Source organism: Opisthocomus hoazin, chromosome 11 (assembly GCF_030867145.1).
Source record: "Opisthocomus hoazin isolate bOpiHoa1 chromosome 11, bOpiHoa1.hap1, whole genome shotgun sequence".
Taxonomy (NCBI): Eukaryota; Metazoa; Chordata; class Aves; order Opisthocomiformes; family Opisthocomidae; genus Opisthocomus; species Opisthocomus hoazin.
In genome coordinates this window covers 20,473,509-20,495,908 of record NC_134424.1, presented here as the reverse complement: position 1 = coordinate 20,495,908, position 22,400 = coordinate 20,473,509, and the positions used below count along the sequence as shown (strand labels likewise).

General features: G+C 39.1%; 1 protein-coding gene across 3 annotated transcripts in view; it reads right to left on the bottom strand.

Moving 5' to 3' along the window:
• Positions 1 to 1,547: 1,547 nt before the first annotated feature.
• The window catches only part of IARS1 (isoleucyl-tRNA synthetase 1), a 129,349-nt gene continuing 108,496 nt past the window's right edge, over positions 1,548 to 22,400 (bottom strand). For all 3 annotated transcript variants that reach the window (XM_075433086.1, XM_075433085.1, XM_075433088.1), the window contains exons 33-35: positions 19,909 to 20,052; positions 18,809 to 18,961; positions 1,548 to 14,393 (exon numbers count right to left, since the gene is read on the bottom strand). In XM_075433086.1, coding sequence (XP_075289201.1) covers positions 14,311 to 14,393; positions 18,809 to 18,961; positions 19,909 to 20,052 — 380 coding nt within the window. In that variant the 3' untranslated portion in view covers positions 1,548 to 14,310. The remainder of the gene's footprint in view (positions 14,394 to 18,808; positions 18,962 to 19,908; positions 20,053 to 22,400) is intronic.

Sequence of the window (22,400 nt, the reverse complement as noted above, 5' to 3'; positions counted from 1 at the left end):
GAAGCTAGAGATGCCTTCCACCCTCAACTATTCTGTATCCCATACGGATGAAGGAAATTAGCCTCTCCTCCACCACCCTGATCAAACAGATTTATTGGAAACTGTCATTTAATGTTTTAAATCTGATCTTTATCAGCAACAATTTACTGACAAAGATCATCCAAACCACAGTACCTCTCAATCTAACATTCTACACAACTTTTAATTAATCATGGATCAACACATAGGGATGAATTTTATTTTAAAATGTTTTTTCCGGAGTGACCTGAATTTCTCTAAATTTACTGATGCTGGAAATACTACCTTATGTCGAGCACTTTCTGGTGATGATTGGATCAAAACTGCCATAGGAACAGTGATTGACACAGAATACCAATATATTGCACAAAAATATCCCACCCAGCCACCCACCCCCTGAAGATCTCAGATATAGTTACCTCTTAGCGATGGTTTAAACTTTTCTTATATGTATGTGATATCCTACCACAGACAAGTCATTAGGAGAAATATTATTCTCTTAAGATGGAATTTGCATGTTTTAGGTTTCTCTTCAACGCCTATGCAAATGATACTTTGCTACTAGTCTGCTGTTGCTTCTGGGCTGATGCATATTCTATCCTCATTTACAAACACTACCTAATGAGGCAAATTTTATTTTTATATGTTACATTACAATTTATATATCTCACCAAAATAAATGAGATTTTATGACTGCATAGCAAAAGAAAAAGCTAGTGTGCCATATTTCTTGAGCGTGGCAACTAAAAAGGTTACTACACACAGCTAGTTATCCTAATTATGTCTAGAATGCTTGGATCTCAGCAGCAGGAACAAACTGGGGTATGTTGGGAAACAAAAGCTAGAAAAACATTTGAAAAGATTGTGGTGAGTGGTCTGCCAGTCCTTCTGTGATGGCTTGCTAAAATGTTTATGGGATGACTGGTAAGGCTAAAAAGTCCCCAAGTCGTTCAGAAATCCTCCTGTTTGAAATTCGATGACTTGTTTTCTCCAGGAATGAACCGGTTGGCATGAGGATCCAGACTTCCTCCCCAGGACCTCTGGTTACTCCAAATTGTTTCCTTACTTTCCCTGTTGATGAAAAAAGGAATGAGGTATTTGCACAGAATTGGGCTACCAAAGATGGACTGTTTGGTTAACAGTGGAAAAAGACAGGCAGGGCTAGGTCTTGTAAATTAAGTTATTACTGTTTCCTCTTTAAGTTTTCTCCTGTCTCTGTTAATTTCTTGAGTAAATCAATGTTCATTAGTTGTTTCTGCATTTAGTCTCCCAACAGTTGGCAAAATCACAAATACACATTTGATTCCATGTTATGCGAGCTTCCGTAAGGAAAACCCAGAAATTTCTGCACTAAAGCAAACATTAAAGGTTTAGATGAGGCATACAAATCAACTCACACAGTGCTAAGTAGTATCTGCCCAGATACTACGATCGTCTTGTAATCTGCATATAAGCTCAGAGGACAGTCGTAAATGTATGTTCAATTATATAAAACCAAAGAAAGAAGACCTAGGTATGGAAATACAGTATTTGAAAAAAGGGTGTTTTATTATACACAGCAAGAGTAAACACATACAGGAAAAGCAGCCGTCTTTCAGAGAAAAAAGATACCAGCAGATCTTTATCCACCTCTTAAAAATTTTCACAGACTACATATGCACATGACTTCTAATGAACAGCAATGGCACAAATTAATCAGAAAGTCTACACTGAAGCAGTAATTATTGCAAGGATCCACAATTATAAAGGGGTGTTTGAATAGATGTACTTAGTACAGATTAATATTCTTTTAATTATATAACTTACTGAGATCTGAATAAAAATGAAGCATGCTCTTTGAGTTGGCAGTCATAGTGGTTTCTCAGTGGTAGGCACACACGACAAAGCTTCACCAATCTCTCATCTTTTTCCCCCTCTCCTATTCATTTATCATACGGTTACATAAAAACAGCAAGGAAATGAATTATGCATATTTTTTAGCACACTGAAAAGTTAATGAAAAGTTAAATACAACTTACATGTGTGATTGCACAAAGCACTTATTTGACCTTGCTAAGCCTTAAAAGGCATTCTAAGATTAGCCTGGCATGTATTTCAAGTGTACAAAAAAAATACAAAATTGGTTCTTAAAATGCTAGTACAGACTGTTTCATGCCTAAATCCTCATTATGTTCAGTGTATTTATAGGAAATGACTCAACTTTAAAGTGGGTAAAGACAAGTAAATCCTCCTTTCTTGTGGAAAAGTGGTGCTCGTATATTCAGATGCTACCTCGTCAAGCTACAACCTTCAATAAATCATGTTTTGCATAGGAATGAACAAAGACTATTCAAATATTTCCATGTACCAGTTTTTGTCAAAGTGATTGTGAAACATTGCAGCACTTTGTAGTTGAGCAAATGGGAGGAAGAGGACAGAAAGAGGTGAAGAATGAGAAAGAAAAACCCAGCCCTTCCACCCCTTCAGTTTCCGGGTTTGCACACAGGCTTGAGAGCCCCAGAAAGTCCCTTTCATCCTCCAGGTCGCTTTTCCATCATTTCTTACATCTCATTTTAATGTTAGGCCCTAATCCTCTGATTAGCCACAGGGGAAAGCAAATGACATGAAGATGAATAGAGGTACTAAGGGCAGAACAAATTCCCATACCTCCAGCAATACATAAGCAACACAAAAATAGAATATGTTTTATTCTATGCTTTTTCCTATTTCCCATGCTATTCTAGTTCCTGTTCTTGTGTAGCAATGGAGGATGCAGCAGTTCAAGATTTTATGTACCTTGCTGCACCAATTCAGCATCCCTGCAAGGAAGACAATGGTAAGAGTTGCTTTGGTTTATCCATTTGTGAAATAGAGATGATAGTTTAAGGGATTGAAAAAAATTCATATTTAGTTTGATATTTATTTGCATTGATGGTTGGACTTGATGATCTTGATTCTATGATATTTCTGAGAAGTTTCAAGATCAGCAATTTAGATATTGTACTTGAGATGTAAAAAAGTTATTTTACTAATTCAGCTCTGCTCTGCTGAGAACTCCTGGACTAAGTTTCAGCCTCAGCTGTTAGAGGCATATCAGGTCTAGGTTTTCTTAATAACAAGCTTTATCCAAAGAATGGGATGATGAAGGCTGTTGCACTGTTGTGGCTCAAAATGGTAAATATAGATGAGCTGTGGGAAGTGATTTTTAATATTGTTACATTAGGGAAAATAACTATCCAACAGAAAACCGTAAGTGGCACTCAGACAGGTGTACATATATCAGCAACCACAGTTCTTGTCTCAAATCCTTACTAACTAGCTATTGACCTTAAATCCCTAAAAGCTCCACTAATTAAACTTAGGAATATTTTCATTTTGGTGTAAATATTCCCTTTCCTTTATTACATCTGTATCTCCACCTGTGCACCCTTTTTGTTTGTGCTCATTATTGTATTGTATTGCATTGTTATGGAACTCCCAATTTCCAAAGAAAGTCAAGCTATGTACATCTGACCAACAGCTACAAAAATTCCTTCTCTCAAATGCATCCCTTTGTTTCCTGTTGTCTATTTTTGCCAACTCTGAATTAATATACCAGATTGCAGCTTTTCCATGGTTTTAGTATTAGCCATTTAATCATGACATTAAATCTATCTGAAAGCTGGATTTAACACAAAATTCAACAGTCTGGTGATTAAGTGGTGCATCTTACTGAAAGCACACAGCAGTTCTTCCAGATGTACATAGGCTTTCTCCTAAGATCAAAAAACCAAAGTGCAGCTCTCTTCGGAAACCCTCTGACAAAGATTTGTCTGCTTCAGAAACTGTCTCTTCTTCCTCAGCGCAATACTGAGGAGTTGTGGTCACTCACTAGTGCCCCAGCAGTGCGTCCGTCAGGAAGCCCTTCTGTGTAACATCCCTTGACTTCCTTAAATGCAACCGCTGTTCAAACTAGCCGGTCTTCAGCAAACATTGGTACAGCTTTATTTTTGAAAGACAGGAACTAGGATCTTTATTTTAGAAGCAAAAAATGGTTGACTTCTACTTTGAAATGATCTCTTATATTCTGTCTCCCTCTAGTTTCATCATTACAGAACATACCTTTAATGGTCAGCAGGGAAGTCGGAGTCTTGGTTACAAGTTTTATAATGCTGAAATCAAAACTACATAAGAACAACTATGCTTTATGCAATAAAATTGTGCTCAGATGACCGTTTCACCTATGACTGACACTAACTGGTATCACCACTTGCGCACTGTGATTTCATTGTGTCCTAAATTCTGGCCCTGGGGAGCAATTCTTTTCTGAAACAACCAGTGTCGGATAGCCTTTTGTTGCTGACACATACGCTAAAAATCTGCCTTTCACAAATGAAACTAACATGTTTATGTGAACAGAGATAAGGTACTGCTCTGAGAAACTCCTTCCAGGTTAGCGGATATATTCAACAAGGCTGGAAAAATTTCTGAACAGTTCTGGAGTATTGTAGTAAGAGACATGGGCAGGCAGAAAATTCTGTTTACCTTACAGCTATGCTCCTTGATTAGAGACCCAAAATGGAATTCATTTGCTTTCTTTTGTGAAAATTACCGTAAGATTGGGATTATTATATTACCAACCTCCACAACCCTCACAAAAGAGAAGCCCCACTGTAATTGTCTTCTACTGATAACATCCAGTGTAATGCAGGAAGATGCTGAGAGACCCATAACATAAAACTGCTAGCCACAGCTATAAAATATTTAAATAACTCTTTTGAAGGGAATGATACATTTTTTCAAAGTGATTCTTATTCCACGTAAAAATAGCTTCAAGCTGGCAATATTTTAAGCATATTATTACAAAGGTGTATAAAAACTGTTTGATATTAGTGCCTCGTGTAAATTACTTCGGCCTCTTGCAACTCTTAACACCCAAAACCATCTGCTTAAAGAGACAACCTTGCAATAAAGACTACAGGTACTCTGTGTTCCTGTTCCCTTGAGTTCTCTTTCTCTTTATTACATACAATTGCATGAAAACCTTTCACTTTGTTACGACTTCATTCCTTTTCTCTTCCTCCATCCTGTTAGGATGGAAACTGTTAAAGAATTAACCTCCTGCTGGTGACTCCTGGGTCAGTTTCTCTATTTTTGTTTTGACATCATATAACAAAGATAAATTTGTATTCAGGCTCTGAATGGTAGCTTTGGGAGGGATATAGCAGGCAGAGCTGATACTTTGCTATTGAGCTAAGCAGAAAGCAGGACAAGACTCACAAGCTTTAAGTTAATGTATTAACTTCTATAAAGACAAACCTACAAAATAATTAGCATATTTATCAGACTTAAAAGAAATCATGGGTTTGGTTTTTTTTATCCCCTCAGTGACTTCACTGTTCATGCCACATATGCATGATGTAATTAATGAAGTCACAGTCTCATTTAGCAGCTCATGCACATCACAAAAGTAATCTGCAAGAAGGAATTCACTCAGGACAGACCAAGAGCCAAGTCTTCAAAGAGACCCTTAACATTTAAAAATACAAATATGCATTACTGAACTGTCAGCTGCAAAATGTCTTTTTGGAAAACAGCAAAGTAACACAACTACAATTCTTAAAGAGGTTCAAAGTGTGTCAGTGATGGGGGCGGTGGGAGACAGACGTTAAGACTGGACCCCCCACAGCAGTCACCGTGTTCGTGCCTTTCAGGTTAAGCACAGAGACAAGTCCAGCCTAAGAAATGTATCCTAATAATTCCTTGAGTCTGTACACAAGAAGCTAGAATAAAAGGGCAGGAACAAAAAACCGCTATGTAGCCAGTTGCCAAAACAAGCTCACAGTCAAAGAATAATGTTGCAGTGTGCAAGACACCCTCACAGACAAATACGGAAAAGGAAGCAATGCCTGGGGATCCTTAGAGTTTTGCTGTGCAACTTCAGGTTAGTGCATCTCCTAAGCAATCTACCCTAATTATAGGGCTGCGCATCCTGCAAGAGACCAGCTGAAAACAATATTTTACACAATAATAGAGGTCAGTGCTAAGTATTTGACAATTTTGGCAAACTCAGTTTTGGTAAGATTGCTGTCATTCTTCATGATAAGCCTTTTGTGTTCCTATTTTGGATTCGATGATACCATCAGAAAAATGTCATTTGGACACAGAGCAGTAAGTCTGCATCTGTAGTACCTTTTTGTAGAGTCTTCCTTTTTTTAATGATGAATGTTAATTATTTTTGTTGTTTTCCTTAGGGGAAGGAAGACATCTATTTGAATTATGTATAGCCTGAAATAGCCAGTGTTTTTTGGCTAATGCACAGAAGCGATAAAAATGAAAGCACAGATTCACAGGGCAGTGGCTGTACTCAGCCGTGGAGTGAGAGAGATTCAAGGCCTTCTGTAAAACTGAGATTCAGAACTCCGTATTAGAAAATTAAGAGAAGTCTAGCACTGGGCATAGGTTAGGAAAAAACCTAATCCTGCAAAGGTGACCATTAATGCACTTGAAGCATCACAAATATAGATGTTCTGATACCATGCCATTGTCAGTGATTATGTCCTTGCATAATCACTGTGTAAGAGACATTACATGGCTGCTTTTTGACTTTCTTCTTTAAAGGGATACTCAATTTTTCCTTAATTTTAGGGTGGGGAAAATAGAAACTCCAGTGGCTGTTTACCAATTATTCTGCTTTGTTGAACTGTAAATTTATGCCACTGAGAAGAGGGCAAAGCAGCTGAGAAAGGCATTTAAAAAAAAAGACTACAAAAAAATGACAAAAGAACCCAAGATACTTTTCTGTGTTAATTCATTTGGAGAATTAAGATCAGAAGTAAGCTCCTCCCAAGTCTACAAGACTAATGGTATCATCTAATGATTTGCAGTATAAGCTAAATGTTCCATTTTGAGTTTGTCCTCTCCATTGCCCTTTGGGGCAAGTAGCCATCATGCACCTCGACAAATATAACCTGTGTTGTTGGAGTGTTTTAATCCCTTTTCTGTGCCTTTAGTAGTCGCTTGCATTCCTCTGACATAGCTGAGTGTTGAAGTTAGATGCTAGTTGTTTAACATCAAGTGAATTACAGATTCTTGAAGGTACCTAAATATTACCATCAAATTCTGCATCTGGCTTGTACATATAATAGCTGATAAACCACATACAGAATAACCTAATATGTATATTCAAATACAGGTCTGACTTGCCTAAGCAGCATTTGTGCTGGCATGCTTCTTTCAGATGACATTAGAAAATAGTTAAATATAAAATCAGATAGAGTGCAGTAAAAGCATTCAAGGTGCCATAGAAGTGTTCACAATGATGGGCACATTATTACAGACATCTGAATAGAAAGCATACCTTAGAACTAGTACACAGTTTATTTTCTTCTTTCCGTGGTAATTTTCATAATTAGCTAATGACAGGCTGAAATTTGTAATGAATTTTTTTTGAAAACTCATCTTTTCCTTAGGTGACAAAATAAATTTTAAAAGTTGGTCAGAAAATGCTGTGAGAGGTTTCCCCAGTCTACCCCCAGCTCCAGGAAGAACAATCTATATCCCAGCTATTCCCTGGAGACCTTCTTATAACCCCTTCTTAAACCCATCCTTGATGAAAATCTGTCACCTTCCTAGGCCACCCGTTCCAGGGGCAGATTGTTCTTGTAGTCAGAAGGCTTTTCCTGAGTGTGGCCTAAATTCCCATTCGATTTGACTGCAAGCCTCTTGAAAACTCGTTCATTACTATTCTCTTTGCAATTACTATTTACTTATTGGAAGTCTTATCACATCTCACCCTCACTCCTCTCTGCTGTAGACTAAACATGCCTGTTCTTTCAGTCTTTCCCCACAGGTCATGTTTCCCAGACCTTATTCCCGCTTCTCCTCACTGGCTTCCCTCCAAACAGTCCACATCTTCCTCTAGTATGGTTCCCCAAATTGGACACAGTGCTGCAGCAGGAGCCTTATCAGTACTTGAGTGGAAAGATTACTTCATCATCTTGCAGATAAGTCTTGTTTATACAGCCCAGTGCTTGCTTTTTTTTTTGCGTCCTTGTGTTGTTTGGCAACAGTATGAAATTATTAGTTCTTGTTTAATTACTAATCCATTGCAACTCCCTTTACTGTAAAGCTCTTGGTTTCTAAGAGCATAAGCCTATTTTTTGGCTTGTTTAGTTGACATAGTAAGCAACTTTTCTTTTTCATCTTACAAAAGTTCACTTATCTTCAGGAACATTCAGGATCCTTCATCCTTGTTTAGACTGTATCATGTCCATAAGCAAGATTAGCAGTAGAAGATCTCCTAAATTAAATTTGCCCTGCTGCTTCTATCTTCCCCTCCTCCCACTTGGAATGCCTGGCATATGAGATCCATAAGCAATACAAGTCCCAAGGATCCCATGATTTTGGGGTTTGCCAGCCCTATTCATCACACAACACATGCTCTACCTCTAAATTTTGATGTATTTTTTATTTTTGTAAAATTGCTGACTTTAAAAGTAAAGGAAATTTGTCCTTCAGGTCTACTACACATGATATTCCATGGAACTACCTTATGCACAGCAGTCCTGCTGTCATACGTGATCAAATATAGCAAATATTAAGTGCCAGGGTGCATTTTGCTGATTTGAGAGATTTCAACTGCACTGTTTTGAACACCAAAGAGAACTGGAACAAACTGCAAAATTAGGATGTTGTATACAGAATTAACTTCACTCTGACTCAAGAAAGTCTTACAAAATAAAATTTAAATATATTTAGGGGCAATTTTATTCCAATTGCATCTAGAAGGAATTTGAGAAGTCTTCTGCGGAGCTTTGTGACCCCTATTTAGAACTTTGTACAGACAGACTGGAAATTAACTGAAATACCCAGACATACTGAAATAGGAACCTCCCCCCCAATTGCACAAAAGCTGTAATTATATTGGTTACATAAACATTTTAACTGGGGAAAACATTAGATAACTGAAGACACACCCTCCCCCCAACACCAGTTAACCGCCACTCACAGCAGAGCGAGAGTAAAATTAACTGAGCAAATAGTTTGTACTGTAAAGCTGCTTCTGAGCGTGGATGACACTGTGCTGCTCGCTCTTTCGTTCCACCTTTGGAAGATGCTACAGGAAACCACTTGAGACTATTCATCTTTTGTTATGCAGTTGCATACATTAGTTTCAATCTGTTTAATCATTGTCAAGAGTCTGTCCCATAAGAAATCAGATAAAGAGAAAAAAAAAATTATTTGACACACTGAATAATGCTTAACCAGTAACCTAGACTCCACCTGTGCTGACAGAAAAATGGAGATATTCTGAGTTGAAAAAGGGCTGTACAGCTGATCAGCTGCTATACAACTTGCAACGCAATGAGGAGAAACTCATTTTTTCTCTCCTTGAAACCACGCTCTCTGCAAGGCGGCTACTTGCAGAAGGATACCAATAGTCACTCCTTTTTTACTGCATGGAAGCAAAACAGTAATGCAAGTTTTCAGTTGAATGTACAACAGACAAAGGAGGAAATAAAATTTCTACGGTATATAGCTAGGCTGACCCGCCGTTACATTGATTTCTTCTGAGGAAAGATGGAAACTGTACTGACAGGAACAAAAGCCCTGTTGCTATACTGTCCGCACAGCTTTGCTGGTGTCTCGGCTAAGCCAGACAAGGACGTCACCCTGTCACCAGTCGGTCAATGCCAGGCTTTTTTGCTAAATACGCTGTCAAGGGTGCCAATTAGGATCAGCGAGTGAATTCTTATCTGGTAGACATGGGACAAATACCAAATCAGGCTTTGAACTTTCAGCCCAAACCAGCCTCCACACATTCAAGGGGGTGTTTTTTGACACAAGGAGGGAAAGTGAGGTGGTGGTGGGGAGGAACAGCCATGGACAGGGGAGAAGGATGTCTCTGTTTTTCTTTTTTAAACCACAGCATCATGATTTCTGGATACAGCTGTAACAACAGATCTATTTTGTATCAGTGCCTGCAGCTCCCCGACAGTGAAGAGCTGGTTCAGCAGAATCCAACTCTTGCAGATCACTGGATGCTGCACACATTTCAATGAGTTTGAAACAGCACATGCTGTATTGCTATCAGGTGAAAGGCAGCAGCGGAAGGTCAGACTGCATCAGAATTCAAGGATACAAACTCCTACAGAGTATAATAAATGGTGTAGCACAGTTCTGTGAGTGCCTAGGTAGTGTTTTTCTCTATGTGGAGAGAGGCAATAGTGGTCTGGGACCTAATTTATGTAACAAGCTATTTAAGAGGGAAGCTAATTGAAGTACATAAATCCTGAAGAGTGCCACATGAAGCCAAGATACTATTATTAGCCCAACCTAGATGAGGTTATAGAAGTGCATTAAAAAATCTCAATAAAAAAAATTAGTAGGAAACATTCCCCATTCAAGATCCCACGAGACAAATTCTCTCAAGCAATGATTAGATATTATCCAGAATAATAAAAAAAGAATACTAAAAATGGATGTGAAGAAGGAAAGTAGAAAAAGCACAAGTTCACCAAAATGGGTCACAACTTGTTCCTAATGTTCACTGTCAGTATGTTTTAAAGATAAGAGATCATAGCCAACTAACAGAGTGGCAGCTGAAAGTAAAATTGAACTATAATTCTGCCAGAAAATTATTTTTTCAAATTACCTGCTACTTATGTATAAGGTTGCTGTAAAGTTAACTGTCCCAGAAGCATTTTCAGCAGTGTCCTCTGACAAACTCTGGTGTCATTCATCCATTACCTGTCCTAAGCATATTATATTTTCCCCTCTGCCAGATTTACCAATCCTACCAAAGACAGAAGTAACATTTATGGGCATTTCCACCCTTGTGATATGATCAGACTGGAGAGTGCAAGGGCACACCGTGGTTTCTGTTCCAGCCACCACAAACCATGAGGAGTATGTGGATGTAGACCAAGAGCACAGCTGAGAAACTAAAAGCAGTAAGCTAAAATAAAAAAGCACCACTCCTTCCCCCCTACCCCCCGAGAAACAAGAGAAAGGAAAAGGAAAAAGGACGAATGAAAAGCGTGTGCAGTGAAAAAAGGAGATGGAGGTGAAGCAGGGCAAGGGAGGAACCACTGAGCACCACACACTATTTCTGACCCTGGCCAGTAAGTCCATAACCCTGGAAGAGACAGGCAGTGTAACTCTGTGCCCATACAACACCCACTTCACTTTAAAGAATCAATATCTTGGGGGAAAAAGCACAACTGAGCTACATGGAGAGACAACAGCTTTAATCTAGTTTTACACTGCATTCCCTACAGAGTACATCTACTTTAAAGGTCTTCCTTCTCTAGTTTTTAAGCTCAAGCCTCATTTGGAAAAGATAAACAGATCTTACTGAAGGATTTCTTCGGTCAACTTCTCTAAAGACAGACTTAGGGCTAGGCTGAACATGCTCCTTGACAAGGAAGAGTTTCGCATTTCTCTGAAAGATCATCCTTTGTGCCACACTGCCACTTGGAACAAGACTTTCGCCATGCCCTGGTCACATACTGAGAGCAAGTGGAAGTACATTCTTACACTGTTCAAAGTGTGGTGCCTTCTACTTCCAGCTCAAGCAGTATGATTATATACCTGTATTTTACTAAAATGAAAGAAACGCAGCTAGATAATAGGAATACAAACCTGGGAGACATCCGTATCTATTCACATATGAAGCGCCAGGTAGGCAGCATCCCTCTGTTAAGGCTCTGGATACGAGTGTTACATTACAGGTGCACTCCGTACCTATGCTGTGGGGACTCTGCAGAAGCAGCTCAACATTACATTATATTTTTGGCCATATTTTGTCTCATTTTTTGTGGTAAGACGAGAAACCCACAGGAAAGGATTCTTCCAGCCTCCTGTTTGCACATGAAGTTGTGGTGAAACAAGATGAAAAAACCACTACGCGTCACATCTAGTTTGTAGTCTGTCATCATCTCCTTTCCTTGAAATAATGGCTTGCCTCCCTCGGGTTTTCAGGTTGCTCTTCAGAGTGCGGTATAAACTCTGTTATTCCACAAGCACTCTTTGAGCAGCAGGTAATGGGCAGTGAGCTCTCCTTAAAACCCGTTACGCTCATACAGCAGCCCTCGTGCAGCCTCATGCACAAACTAACCAGACTAATTTCAGGTCTACAGAAATAAAGTGCTGTCTCTGCTAACTTTGTCTTAAAGCCTATTGCTTTTGCATAGGTCTTGAAAAACTAAGGGGGACACAGAGAATTATCAGCAATATTTTTCCTTCATCCCTTTCCTGTGAGGAAATAATTTAAATCCTTTACCTCTGACTATCAGCATACCTTTATCTATTTTAACAGTGCATCAGAGGCAGTGCTATTCCGCAGAACATCTTCACAGAGAAAGCTCATGTATAAAGTCAATGGAAAGGCCAGTTTTCATTTTCAGGATAAAGCAGTCATTTACTTAAACAAAATCCAGGAAACCCAATTCAACTATACCTCACGTGAAGTATGAGATTATTGGGCTAAGGTCATAAGTATTTCTTCTCTTAAGGGCAGATTATTTTTGACACTAGGCCGTTATATCTGTTTGAGAAAGAAAAAAGGTTCTGTTGAAGATTATCTTTTTTCTGTTTGTAACTCGAAGTGAATTCACAAATCTTGGCTGAGCTTTTCATTCACTGGAAAGCATACATATATAATCTAATCCAGTCATTTCACAGAACTTGGCCGGTCAATATCCTTAGACAGATAAAACTGCACACACAAAATGCTAAATCCCAAATAACTCTTTAAAAATGCAAGTAATGTTGTCCCTGTAGATCGTCTCATTAAGAATGAGGTTAGATTGCACTCACTCGCCATCTTCATTTATTCTCCATAAAGTCACTCAGTTTAAGAATATCTTACCTTTGCAGAAGAATAAATCTGGACATTTTTAATGTGACAAAAAAAAAGAAGTCAGTACCCAATTTCCATGTCACTACATCAATAAAAAGATAAGCAAGCTGACTCACAGGGAAAGGTAGAGGGCAATGTCCAATACTCGTTTTACTGAACAGGCCAGTGATTCAGTAGGTTCAGGCCCTGACATTTTTAATACTGATAAAAATCATTTTATGTAACCTGAGTGCCAGAGACTTGATTTACTTCAAACAAGTCCTTACAATTTTGGTGCGGTCTACCAGAGCACAGTAGTTACAGAGAACAATGATTTATAGTTATTCCCACTAACATAGTGTTATCACAAAAAAGCTTTGGCTTATATTCATAGTGTAAAGATGTAAAACAGAGCAATGGAAAAACATGCTAAGCAAGACTTTGTTATTCTTACAAAATGTCACTCTATTAATACTCTTGTTCCCAGTGTACATAATCTTGTTTTCAGGAAGCTAATAAAGCCACAGCAATGAAGGCAGCTGCAAGCACGCGTACCTTCTCACGTTCAGTATGCTGTACAATAGCAAGTTTCAACACTGATTAACACTATTGAAATGGAGTAAAACTCAAGTGTGTTTAAGTTTCTAGTCGAAGTTAACTAGCCAAAAAACACCCTCAAACTGAGAAACGGTTGCCTGTTATTTCACTTGCCTACAGATACCCAAGTTAACACAAACATTTGGCAAGTTGTATTGATTGTTATAAAAACTAAAAACCCAACACTAATTTCAATTTAAAACTTCTTTTAAATCTGAAACCCTCACACAAAACCCTAACCAAACAAAACCCCCCAAACCTGACAGTATCACAAGCGTAACAGTCGTTAGCGTTCAGCGTGGATATTTTCAGATTTCAAGCGTCTCTAGGCTTTTCTGATCTATATGGTGTGCTAAGCATTACCGTCTTTAGAAAAAGTAAAGAAGCCAAGTACTCTGAACTCAGGCAAACAAGAGTTTGGAGATGAAGCAAATTTATTGTTCCAAGTGTTGAAGTTAGGCAGTATTTTAAATCACCAGCCACATGCTATTGTCACATGGTATATATATATCATAGAGCCTTGTATGTATCCCATGGTTTAGAAAATCAAAGATGCTGCCTGCATAAAGGACAGGCAGAGAACAGCATCACTGAGGTACTTGTCCCATTTCTTTCAGGCCAGTTACTGCATAGATATCTAAGGTTAAGAGGTTCTGACATTTTTCTGAACAGCTTTTACAGTATCATAAGATAACATAATGAAAATACATTGTATTTGAAACCAAAGAGCAGCATTAGACATGCACTGGTAGAAAACACCCTGTGTGCAATTTGAGATGTTAAAAGTACCATACACAACTGGGATGTTAATCTAAAAGCATATTAATTTAATTTGACTTAATTTTTTGTGGAAAAAAAAAGTCTGCATGCTCTTATTCATAAAAAGGGAACTCTCAACATTCAGCTGTGGTGGGTACAACATAAACATACACAGTCTTCATGTTCAGGTTCTTCATGGAGATGTCCTTCGGGATCTCTGAACCAAAAAAACAAGAGAGAAACAGAACACAGTTAGCACTCTTGCTTACAAGTCAAACTATCAACAGGTTTTTTTCCTTTATTCAGACAGTTCTGCTGGTTCGATCAAAACGGGACTTGGACAGAAACTGCTCAGCTCAAAATTCCCCTCTTGTGAAAGCCCGGTGCATTAAAGGAAGGGTCAGCACATGTCAGGATTGCCACTGCAAGACCTGAAGATCCTGTTCTAGGTTACAAAGTAGAATTCTTTGAAAGCCTGTGGCAGCCCACAGCTCCCAGCTTCACATCCACACAGAATAATATCTAGGTCAGAAAATCATTATATAATGCAATGAAGTCAGTATTAACAATACAACACAATGCACTGAAACCCAGAGTCCCTTACAAACATCATGTGAGAGAGGCTGCGTAAAGACCCATCTCCCCCAGCACCCCATCTCTGACAGGAGACAAACAATGTACACGTGAAGGAGCACAAGAATAAGAACCTGCAGGCATTAACTTGAGTTCTATATGTAAAGCAAGGACTGGAGCAGTAAACGCTGAGAAACTAATGTTGCAATCTTGTGAGTGTGCCTAAAGGACTTCATACCATACTAGATCAATTCCTTAAGTCTTTTCATAGCTATATGCACATAGTTTGGAACAGTAAGAGGATAAAGTCTCACCAACAAACCTCTTTTAAGGATATAGCATATTTCCAACAGGCTGATTCAGGGTTTATAAATAATTGCAAAACACAAAACACAGAGTAACTGCACTTTGTGGCTACAGAAAAGTCACCTGCAAAGTTGGTAGGAACTGGAGATCTCTTTTGCTATTCTTGCTGGCCTTACAGAGCATTTTTCCCAAGAAGTCAGGGCAAGCTAGTTGCTAGCTCAGTGCTTCCCTGCGCCCGTCAGCCTACCCCAGTAACAGAATAGATTGGTTTGAATACTGGGAGGTACAGCTTTGGAACAAAAGCAATCTGAAGAATAAATACATCAGAGGTCTCTTTACTGAGAAACTTCACAGTGGTAACCACAAATACATCCACTGAAACCAAAGCAAAGGCATATCGGGGGTGACGGTGTTACTCTGCCCACGAGAATCCCTATGGACAACACAAGCAAACAAAAGGTAAGTTTAAATTTTGGCACTAGTGTAAAAACAAATGACAGGTTAATAACGTTCAGAACGGCTGGGTGTTTTTTCAGTCGAACTGATTTTGCAGTGTACTGCACTGTATCACACGATTGACGCCTGATATTCGCCCTGCTCTAACCCGGGCTCGCCTCCGGCTGACAGCGACCAAGGCGCTGCGTGTGCTGGGGGAGGCAAGGCTGTGAAGCGCACACATGGAGGGAATGTAAAAGCAGTTCAGTTTTCAGAAACATGATGTCCAAGTGAAAACGGATTCTAGAAATGGCAGCAAGAAGTTTTGTTTCCATGTAACAGTATGCACACTTCTAACATTAAGGCTATTATCTTTCTTCAAAAATATTTCATTTTTAGACTCAGCAGATGTAGTCTGCATCGAAGTTTAAAAGCCATCTATTAATTACAGAATTAAGCAGCCCTCATGGATCATGGTGGCACTGTTTTTAAGGAGTTCTCTTCCAGTGTAGTGCTCTGCTTTAAGCAGCTGTACAGAACTGTAAGAGTGGAGGTATAATCCAATTCAGCAATTAGTGCTTTATTCCCTCATTAACCTTCCTTCCCTCCCCCCATGAAAATGTTACGTCAGTATGTAAAAAAGTTATTTCGGTCTGCAGAAGCAGCCAAACAAACCACGAACTTGGTCTCAAAGTCTTTTATTATTTATTTTTTAAATCCTGAAAAATGAGGAGCTACATGAAGCTTCTTTTTTCAACAGTATTTAAGACAATAACTACTATTAGAAATTGGAAACCTGATGTATCAATAAAGTGTAAGGACATCCTCCTTTCTCTGCCACTTCCTCCATAGGAAGGCTCTGAAGTTAGTGCTTGAAACACTGCCTTCGTGCCCAATGCAGCTCCCAGTCAGCTACCTGCAACTCGTGGTTCAATCTCATGAATAAGCAACGCTCACCGCTTTGGCACTGATTTGTAGAACGCTTTTCCAGTATTCCAAAAAGGAGGTGAAAACCACATTTGTTTCTGAAAGGCTGGCAAGCTTTTGTGCAGTAGATAGCAGATGTCCAACTGCCTGTAGCTGACATTTATAAGAATGATATTTTCAAAACTGGTAGCTCATTTTCCTCCAAGTGATTTTTTTCTTTTTATAAAAACAGGTATCAACCTTCCAATTCATGGCTTATTTTCAAACATTTCAAATTATTAACAGGAAATAATTTTTTTATTATTTTTAGAATAAACCATAAAAAACCTACTCAAGAGACTGAACTTTTTGTTTTGAAGGCAGTACCTTAAATGTATACTGATAAAAAGAGGAGTAGGAGATTACAAAGTTGCAACAACCCACATAAACATTAACTGAACTCATATTTTCCAGAGACCTCAAAATATGTGTTTTATATGCAGCAGTTATTTATCATATAAAGAGAACTGAAGATAAAGTACGACCATTTCTGTGGTTATTCCATTCAAAAATGTTACTAAAAGAGCTGTATGGTGAGAATTAAATCTGAGATAGCAGAAGCATAGCTATATGGCATAAGCATGTGTTAGCTACACCAATAAACCTCCAGGACCAAGTTCTCCACATTCTGAGCCTAAAAAAGACCAAATCAGTTGTTTTAGCCTTTGAAGAGTTATCAGATCTGATCTTTCACATCATCATGAATTGTCACTTTACACACTCCATTTAAAGTTCAAATAGTTCTGGAGAATTCACACTACCAATATATTATCGCCATTTCTCTTGTAGGTAAAGGCATTGTAAAAATCCGTACTTCAGTTTTGACTTAGAGGCTATCCATCATCCTGTTTTGTCTGTTACTTCCCCCTTTCAAAGTCCAAAAGTTTTCTACAGTAGTTATTTCAGTACCTTAACTAAGTCCTGTGCTGCTGTGAACCCTTTTGCCCCGTTATGCTCATAAGAACCAAAAAAGGAATACGTATACCATCCATTGCTCCTGCACGGCTAAACTCCCAGTCAGCAAGGTTCCACACTGCAAATGCCGTGTGGTTGATATACTCGGTTCTTGCACCTTGTGCTGTTTCTAAACACTCAGTCTCCAGTTCTCTCTGTTTGTTAACACCATCCAGCACATTAATTTTAGCATTAGCTCAAACTATCAACAGAAAGTCTCATCAACATTTTACTTACAAAAATGGCTTTCCAATAAACAGAGTTCATGTCACACAAAATAAAAATCCAACCAAAAATCCACAACAAAAGAACCCACACCTTACTTGCTCCTCTATCTCTGCTGCTCGAACCCCTTCAAGCCAGGTGGATAGCAAAGGGACCCCAGTTTTAGCCAGCTACCCGAGAGCGCTACATTGCTCCTCCTCTCATCAGCTGATGGGGGAAATTCATCCCATCCTAAGATTCGACAGCTAGTTTAAACAAGATATCTAACCTCTGGACAGGTAACCTAACATGATAAGTTAAAGTTAAGCATCATGTATCCCTCCCACACAGCTTGTACATCATGTCACCCTGATAAACTGGAGACAGAATCCTTTGCATCTTTTCATTTGAAGAGCTGAATTTTCCTGAATACACAGAAATACCTGGGGTTTTTTACCACGTAGTTTCCAATCCATCCTTCCTGTCAACTGAAGTCCCAAATCTTTCTCAGGTCCAACTTTTTAGCACTACAGGTGGCTACATCTTTAGTCTTATCTTTTCCATGAATCAGAGATTTTTGTTTCTACGCCTCACCACCTGTCTGTGGTTTTGGAAGATTCTTTAACATTTCAGATACGTGACTACGTGATAAAGCTTCCTACTTCCCAGGTATTCTGAATGAATTGCAGCTGCCATACCCTACCAAGTCCGACCTACTCACACAACTCTAAAATAGATCCGATACCTTTTCACCCACTCCTGTTCTCCAAAAAGAAGGAAAAAAAATAATATCTGCAACAAGTTACAGGAACAATTTCAACTGGTTCTTAAAATATTAAGACTTTAGACTCACTCACTTCTAGGAGGAGATTCACTCTCTAATCTGCTTAGTCACAGCAGCACGTAACCACCATTTCCATTGCTGACTGACCTTTGTATTCCAAAAGGAAGAAGCTTCTACAGAACTTGTCTTGGTCATTTCTTGAAGGGAATGCATTAAAGCTTTGAATTTCTAAATGTATATGTGTGCTTAAAGGATTTTATTAAGTAAATATTGAATTACTCATCAAAATTAGAAACCAATGTGTAAACAGCGTGCATTTAGTAATTCAACTAGATCTCAGGCTACATTAGCTGCTCCTCAACAACAACTTCAAGTATCCTTGGACAAGCAAACCAAAAGTTTGTGCTTACCCTGAGTTTCCGCTTCATCCAGGAACAATTTTAGCCTCCTGCTCCTGAGCCCAAAAACTTTTGCCGTTTCATGTAGAAGACCTTGGTACGTTAACCCATTCTGACCAACAGGGTTCTCCATTAGAAGAGTTCCCACTGTACCTTTCTGACATTCTGCACAAGACAAACAGCTGGGTCACTATTGGTAAGGAATAATATTACTTCATTTATCTTGGTAAAGTGAAAATTAGGATTTCTTCTTCCATTTCATCTCTATTTCTTCATAGTGCTGAGTAATTACCAGTACCAGCCTACTTACAGATACTCACTAGATAAATTAATGAATTACAGAATCAGAAGTGATTACTAACAGCTAACAATCAAAAAACTGCAGAATTCTCTACACGGGGCAACAGGGTAACCTGGAGACTTGGAAATATGAAATATTTCAGCAGGACACAAGCCCACTAACAACTAGAGAAGCTCACAAAGCACCTTCTGATGATCAAATCCACAGTTAAAGCCACATTTTGGGCCCAAGTAGGTTCCCAGTAGTGTCAATAAGATTCCACAGGGACCCAGTCCAGAGAGGACTCGTACCAGGGCAGAAGTTAAGAGCAAGCTAACAACACAGCTCTTTCAGTGTGAGGTTTCAGAGTAGAATTCACAAGATCAGCAGCTGTGAAACGGAATTCCATGCGCATGTCAGGTTAATCATACAATTCATTTGGCTTTTAAATAGCACTAAGAAACATTTCACAGGCTGTTTACACTGTCTTGGTAAAGAGCTGCCTCCTCAATTTTTGGTCAGTTTTGGACTCAGCCTTTTAAAAGAAGCTGCACAAGTGAGCTGCTGGTCAGAAACAGGAAAACAACGCTGAAGGGCTCGTGTTTAAATGCTGTCCCTTATCTCAAACTGGTTCTCCTTTTCTGAAAAGGAGGAGAAAAGCTAAATATAAACATTGTTCTTATTAGAAAGCACATACTAGGAAAAAATAAACAAAATCACTATTTACCAATGAAAATATACGTACTCTGCTTCATCAGTAAGCGATGGTGCCCAAAACTTATATCACAAAAAGCTCAGCCGGTAAGTGAGGAGAGATCAGCATCCTACCTACCTTGTGGGTTTGCGTTTATTAACTGCAGGTTGATGTACTGGCAGAGCAGAGCATCAGGAGAGCTGCTCAGAGCAGGTGCTGGCCCCGTGGTCACATGTAGAGTCTGTCCGCTGAGACTAAGCAAGTCAGCTTTGTTTATCAGTTCTGAAAAAGAAAACAAGACCTGTCAGGCCATTTCAGGGAAGCGGAGGTCCAGTTCTCACTCAATTATCTGTCAGTGAGGCTTCCCGATTCCACCATGGAAGCGTTTCCCTCTTCTCTAGTCCTTGCTCAAGAAAGAGCATTTCTCCATTTTGAAAAGTGAAATCTGTACAGAAATATTTTGTTTTCTTAATACCACGGAGTACTTTGCTGTGAAAATGAGCTCCTACGTACTGTTTCTTCCTTGCGTAAATATATGACATGATTACTTATGCAATAAAAACAGTTAAATAACTCAAAACAAAGCAAGAAATTATTCACTTATGGCAACCATTTTTATCTCATCGAATTAAGACCTATGATCTTTGCATCTACCCTGATGTCCCTAGCTGAAGCAGCACTTGGTATGTGTTACTATGCAACATCAGGACATCTCCCTCATTAAACTCCAGATGACAATAAATGTCAGATCAGTAGCTGGTTAGCTCATGAATAATGCCCTATGCATTAATATTTGTGTTTAATGTCAACAACAGCTGATGATTCAGCAGATGACTCCCGCCATGAGACCCATGTCTCAAAGGATTTTAGAAGTAACACCAGCACCCCGAAAGCACTCAGAGAAGAAGCTAATGAGGTTTCTGTAACACAAATGAAATATGTAAGGCTGCATTCTGCCCTACCTACATGGGCAGCTGCCTGTCTATCGCAGAGATGAAAAAAGCTGCTGATAGCCACCATATTAAAGATACAGAGAAACATCACCACACTCTGCTACAAAGCTTTTGCAGCTACAAAAGAACTCCAAAGACCAAATCCAGGAAGAACTGATAAATTAAATTTCATGTAAGAATTGTGCACAACCTGTACATACCCAACAGGCACATCTGTCATCTCTTACCAACAGGTTTCCACGCCCTGTCAGCCCTGTTCCCATGTTGCGGAGCCTAAGCTTTACAAAGCTTATTTTCCATTAGTTCACCTGAATGAATTTCAAAAGGGCAGAAGTGACACTCCTTTCTCCAAGTTTTTTTTTTTTTTGTAAATTTAAAAATGAAAAAACCCCACCCAAAACCAAAAAAACAACCAACAAAAGAAGGTGAAAAGTAATTGCAGGCTACAAGCTCTCACAGTTTTGCCCACTGCCACAGAACACCAAAGCGCGATGCATTGTGGCAGGCTTCTGAGACTGCCCTAAGGAGGGACGAAGAGTCCCCATATCTACCCTTGGACCGTATCTCAGATTCTAAAACACTACCTTTAAAAAAATCAACATATACATATACAGCTTTAAAGAAAAAGGCAAAACTCCATTGGTGTTTCTAAAGTTGTTTTCTAGCATGAAGAGTTTGCGATGACAGTGGCCATCTGCCAGCTACCCAAACCCTTCTGTGGTAGGTTTGAGGTGCCGGCGCATGCTCAAGCACAGGAGGGGGCTTTGCTTTTGGTTTTACTTACAGGAAAGCAAGAAAATAACCAAATTAACAAGTGGACAGGATTTCATCGCATGGAAAGGGAGTCAGCAGCAGGTTTTCCCTAGCATAACGCCAAAGCAGTGTTGCTTGCCATTTACATACAATTACCAGGTCATGGGTAGGAGACAGCACTAGTAAGCTGGGCGCCTCACAGAGTAAGAAACGCACGGCTCGGGGAACTTCCAGTTTGACACTACCCAGCTGCTGGGATCTGGACAGATCTACGCAGGGCAACAGGGCATGAGCTACAGTCACGGTGATTTGTGTATTTAACAGCTCCAGCGTTTTGCATTACAGCATCTCTGACATTTTCGCAAGGAAGAGCTGAGGTACAGTGCTGTCAATAGAGTGGGTTCACATAACCCTCTAATAAGAGCAAGAAAAAGAAAAAAAGGGATCCTTTTTCATATATAACAATACACTTCAAAGCAAGGAGATAGTACAAGTGCTCATCAATATTAAAATCACTTTTAAAGTCAGTTCTCCCTGCAACTGAATTTAAGTGGTAATACTCTTCTAAGGTACCTTACAGCCTCATGCCCTTTTAAAAATTAAAGATTAAAAAAATCTTTTTGTAGTCTTGTTCAGAAAACAGTGCTAAGAATAGAATTCAAAGAAATCAGGCATCTGAAAATCATAAAAATGAAATAAGACACAGACTAAGAAGTTTGTAGGGGGATTTTTGCCCCCCCCCCCCCCCCCCCTTAAGCCCAACATGATTTACAGCTTCATTTATTCCCATAAAGACAATTATTTTTTTTAAATAGGTCTTTTTCAACATGGTCTACTTCCATGAAAGCTGAATGCAACTCTTTTGAATGCAAAAAGCATTGCCAGTAAGAAGTTTAGAAAGTTTCCAGCTTTTCAGCAATCTAG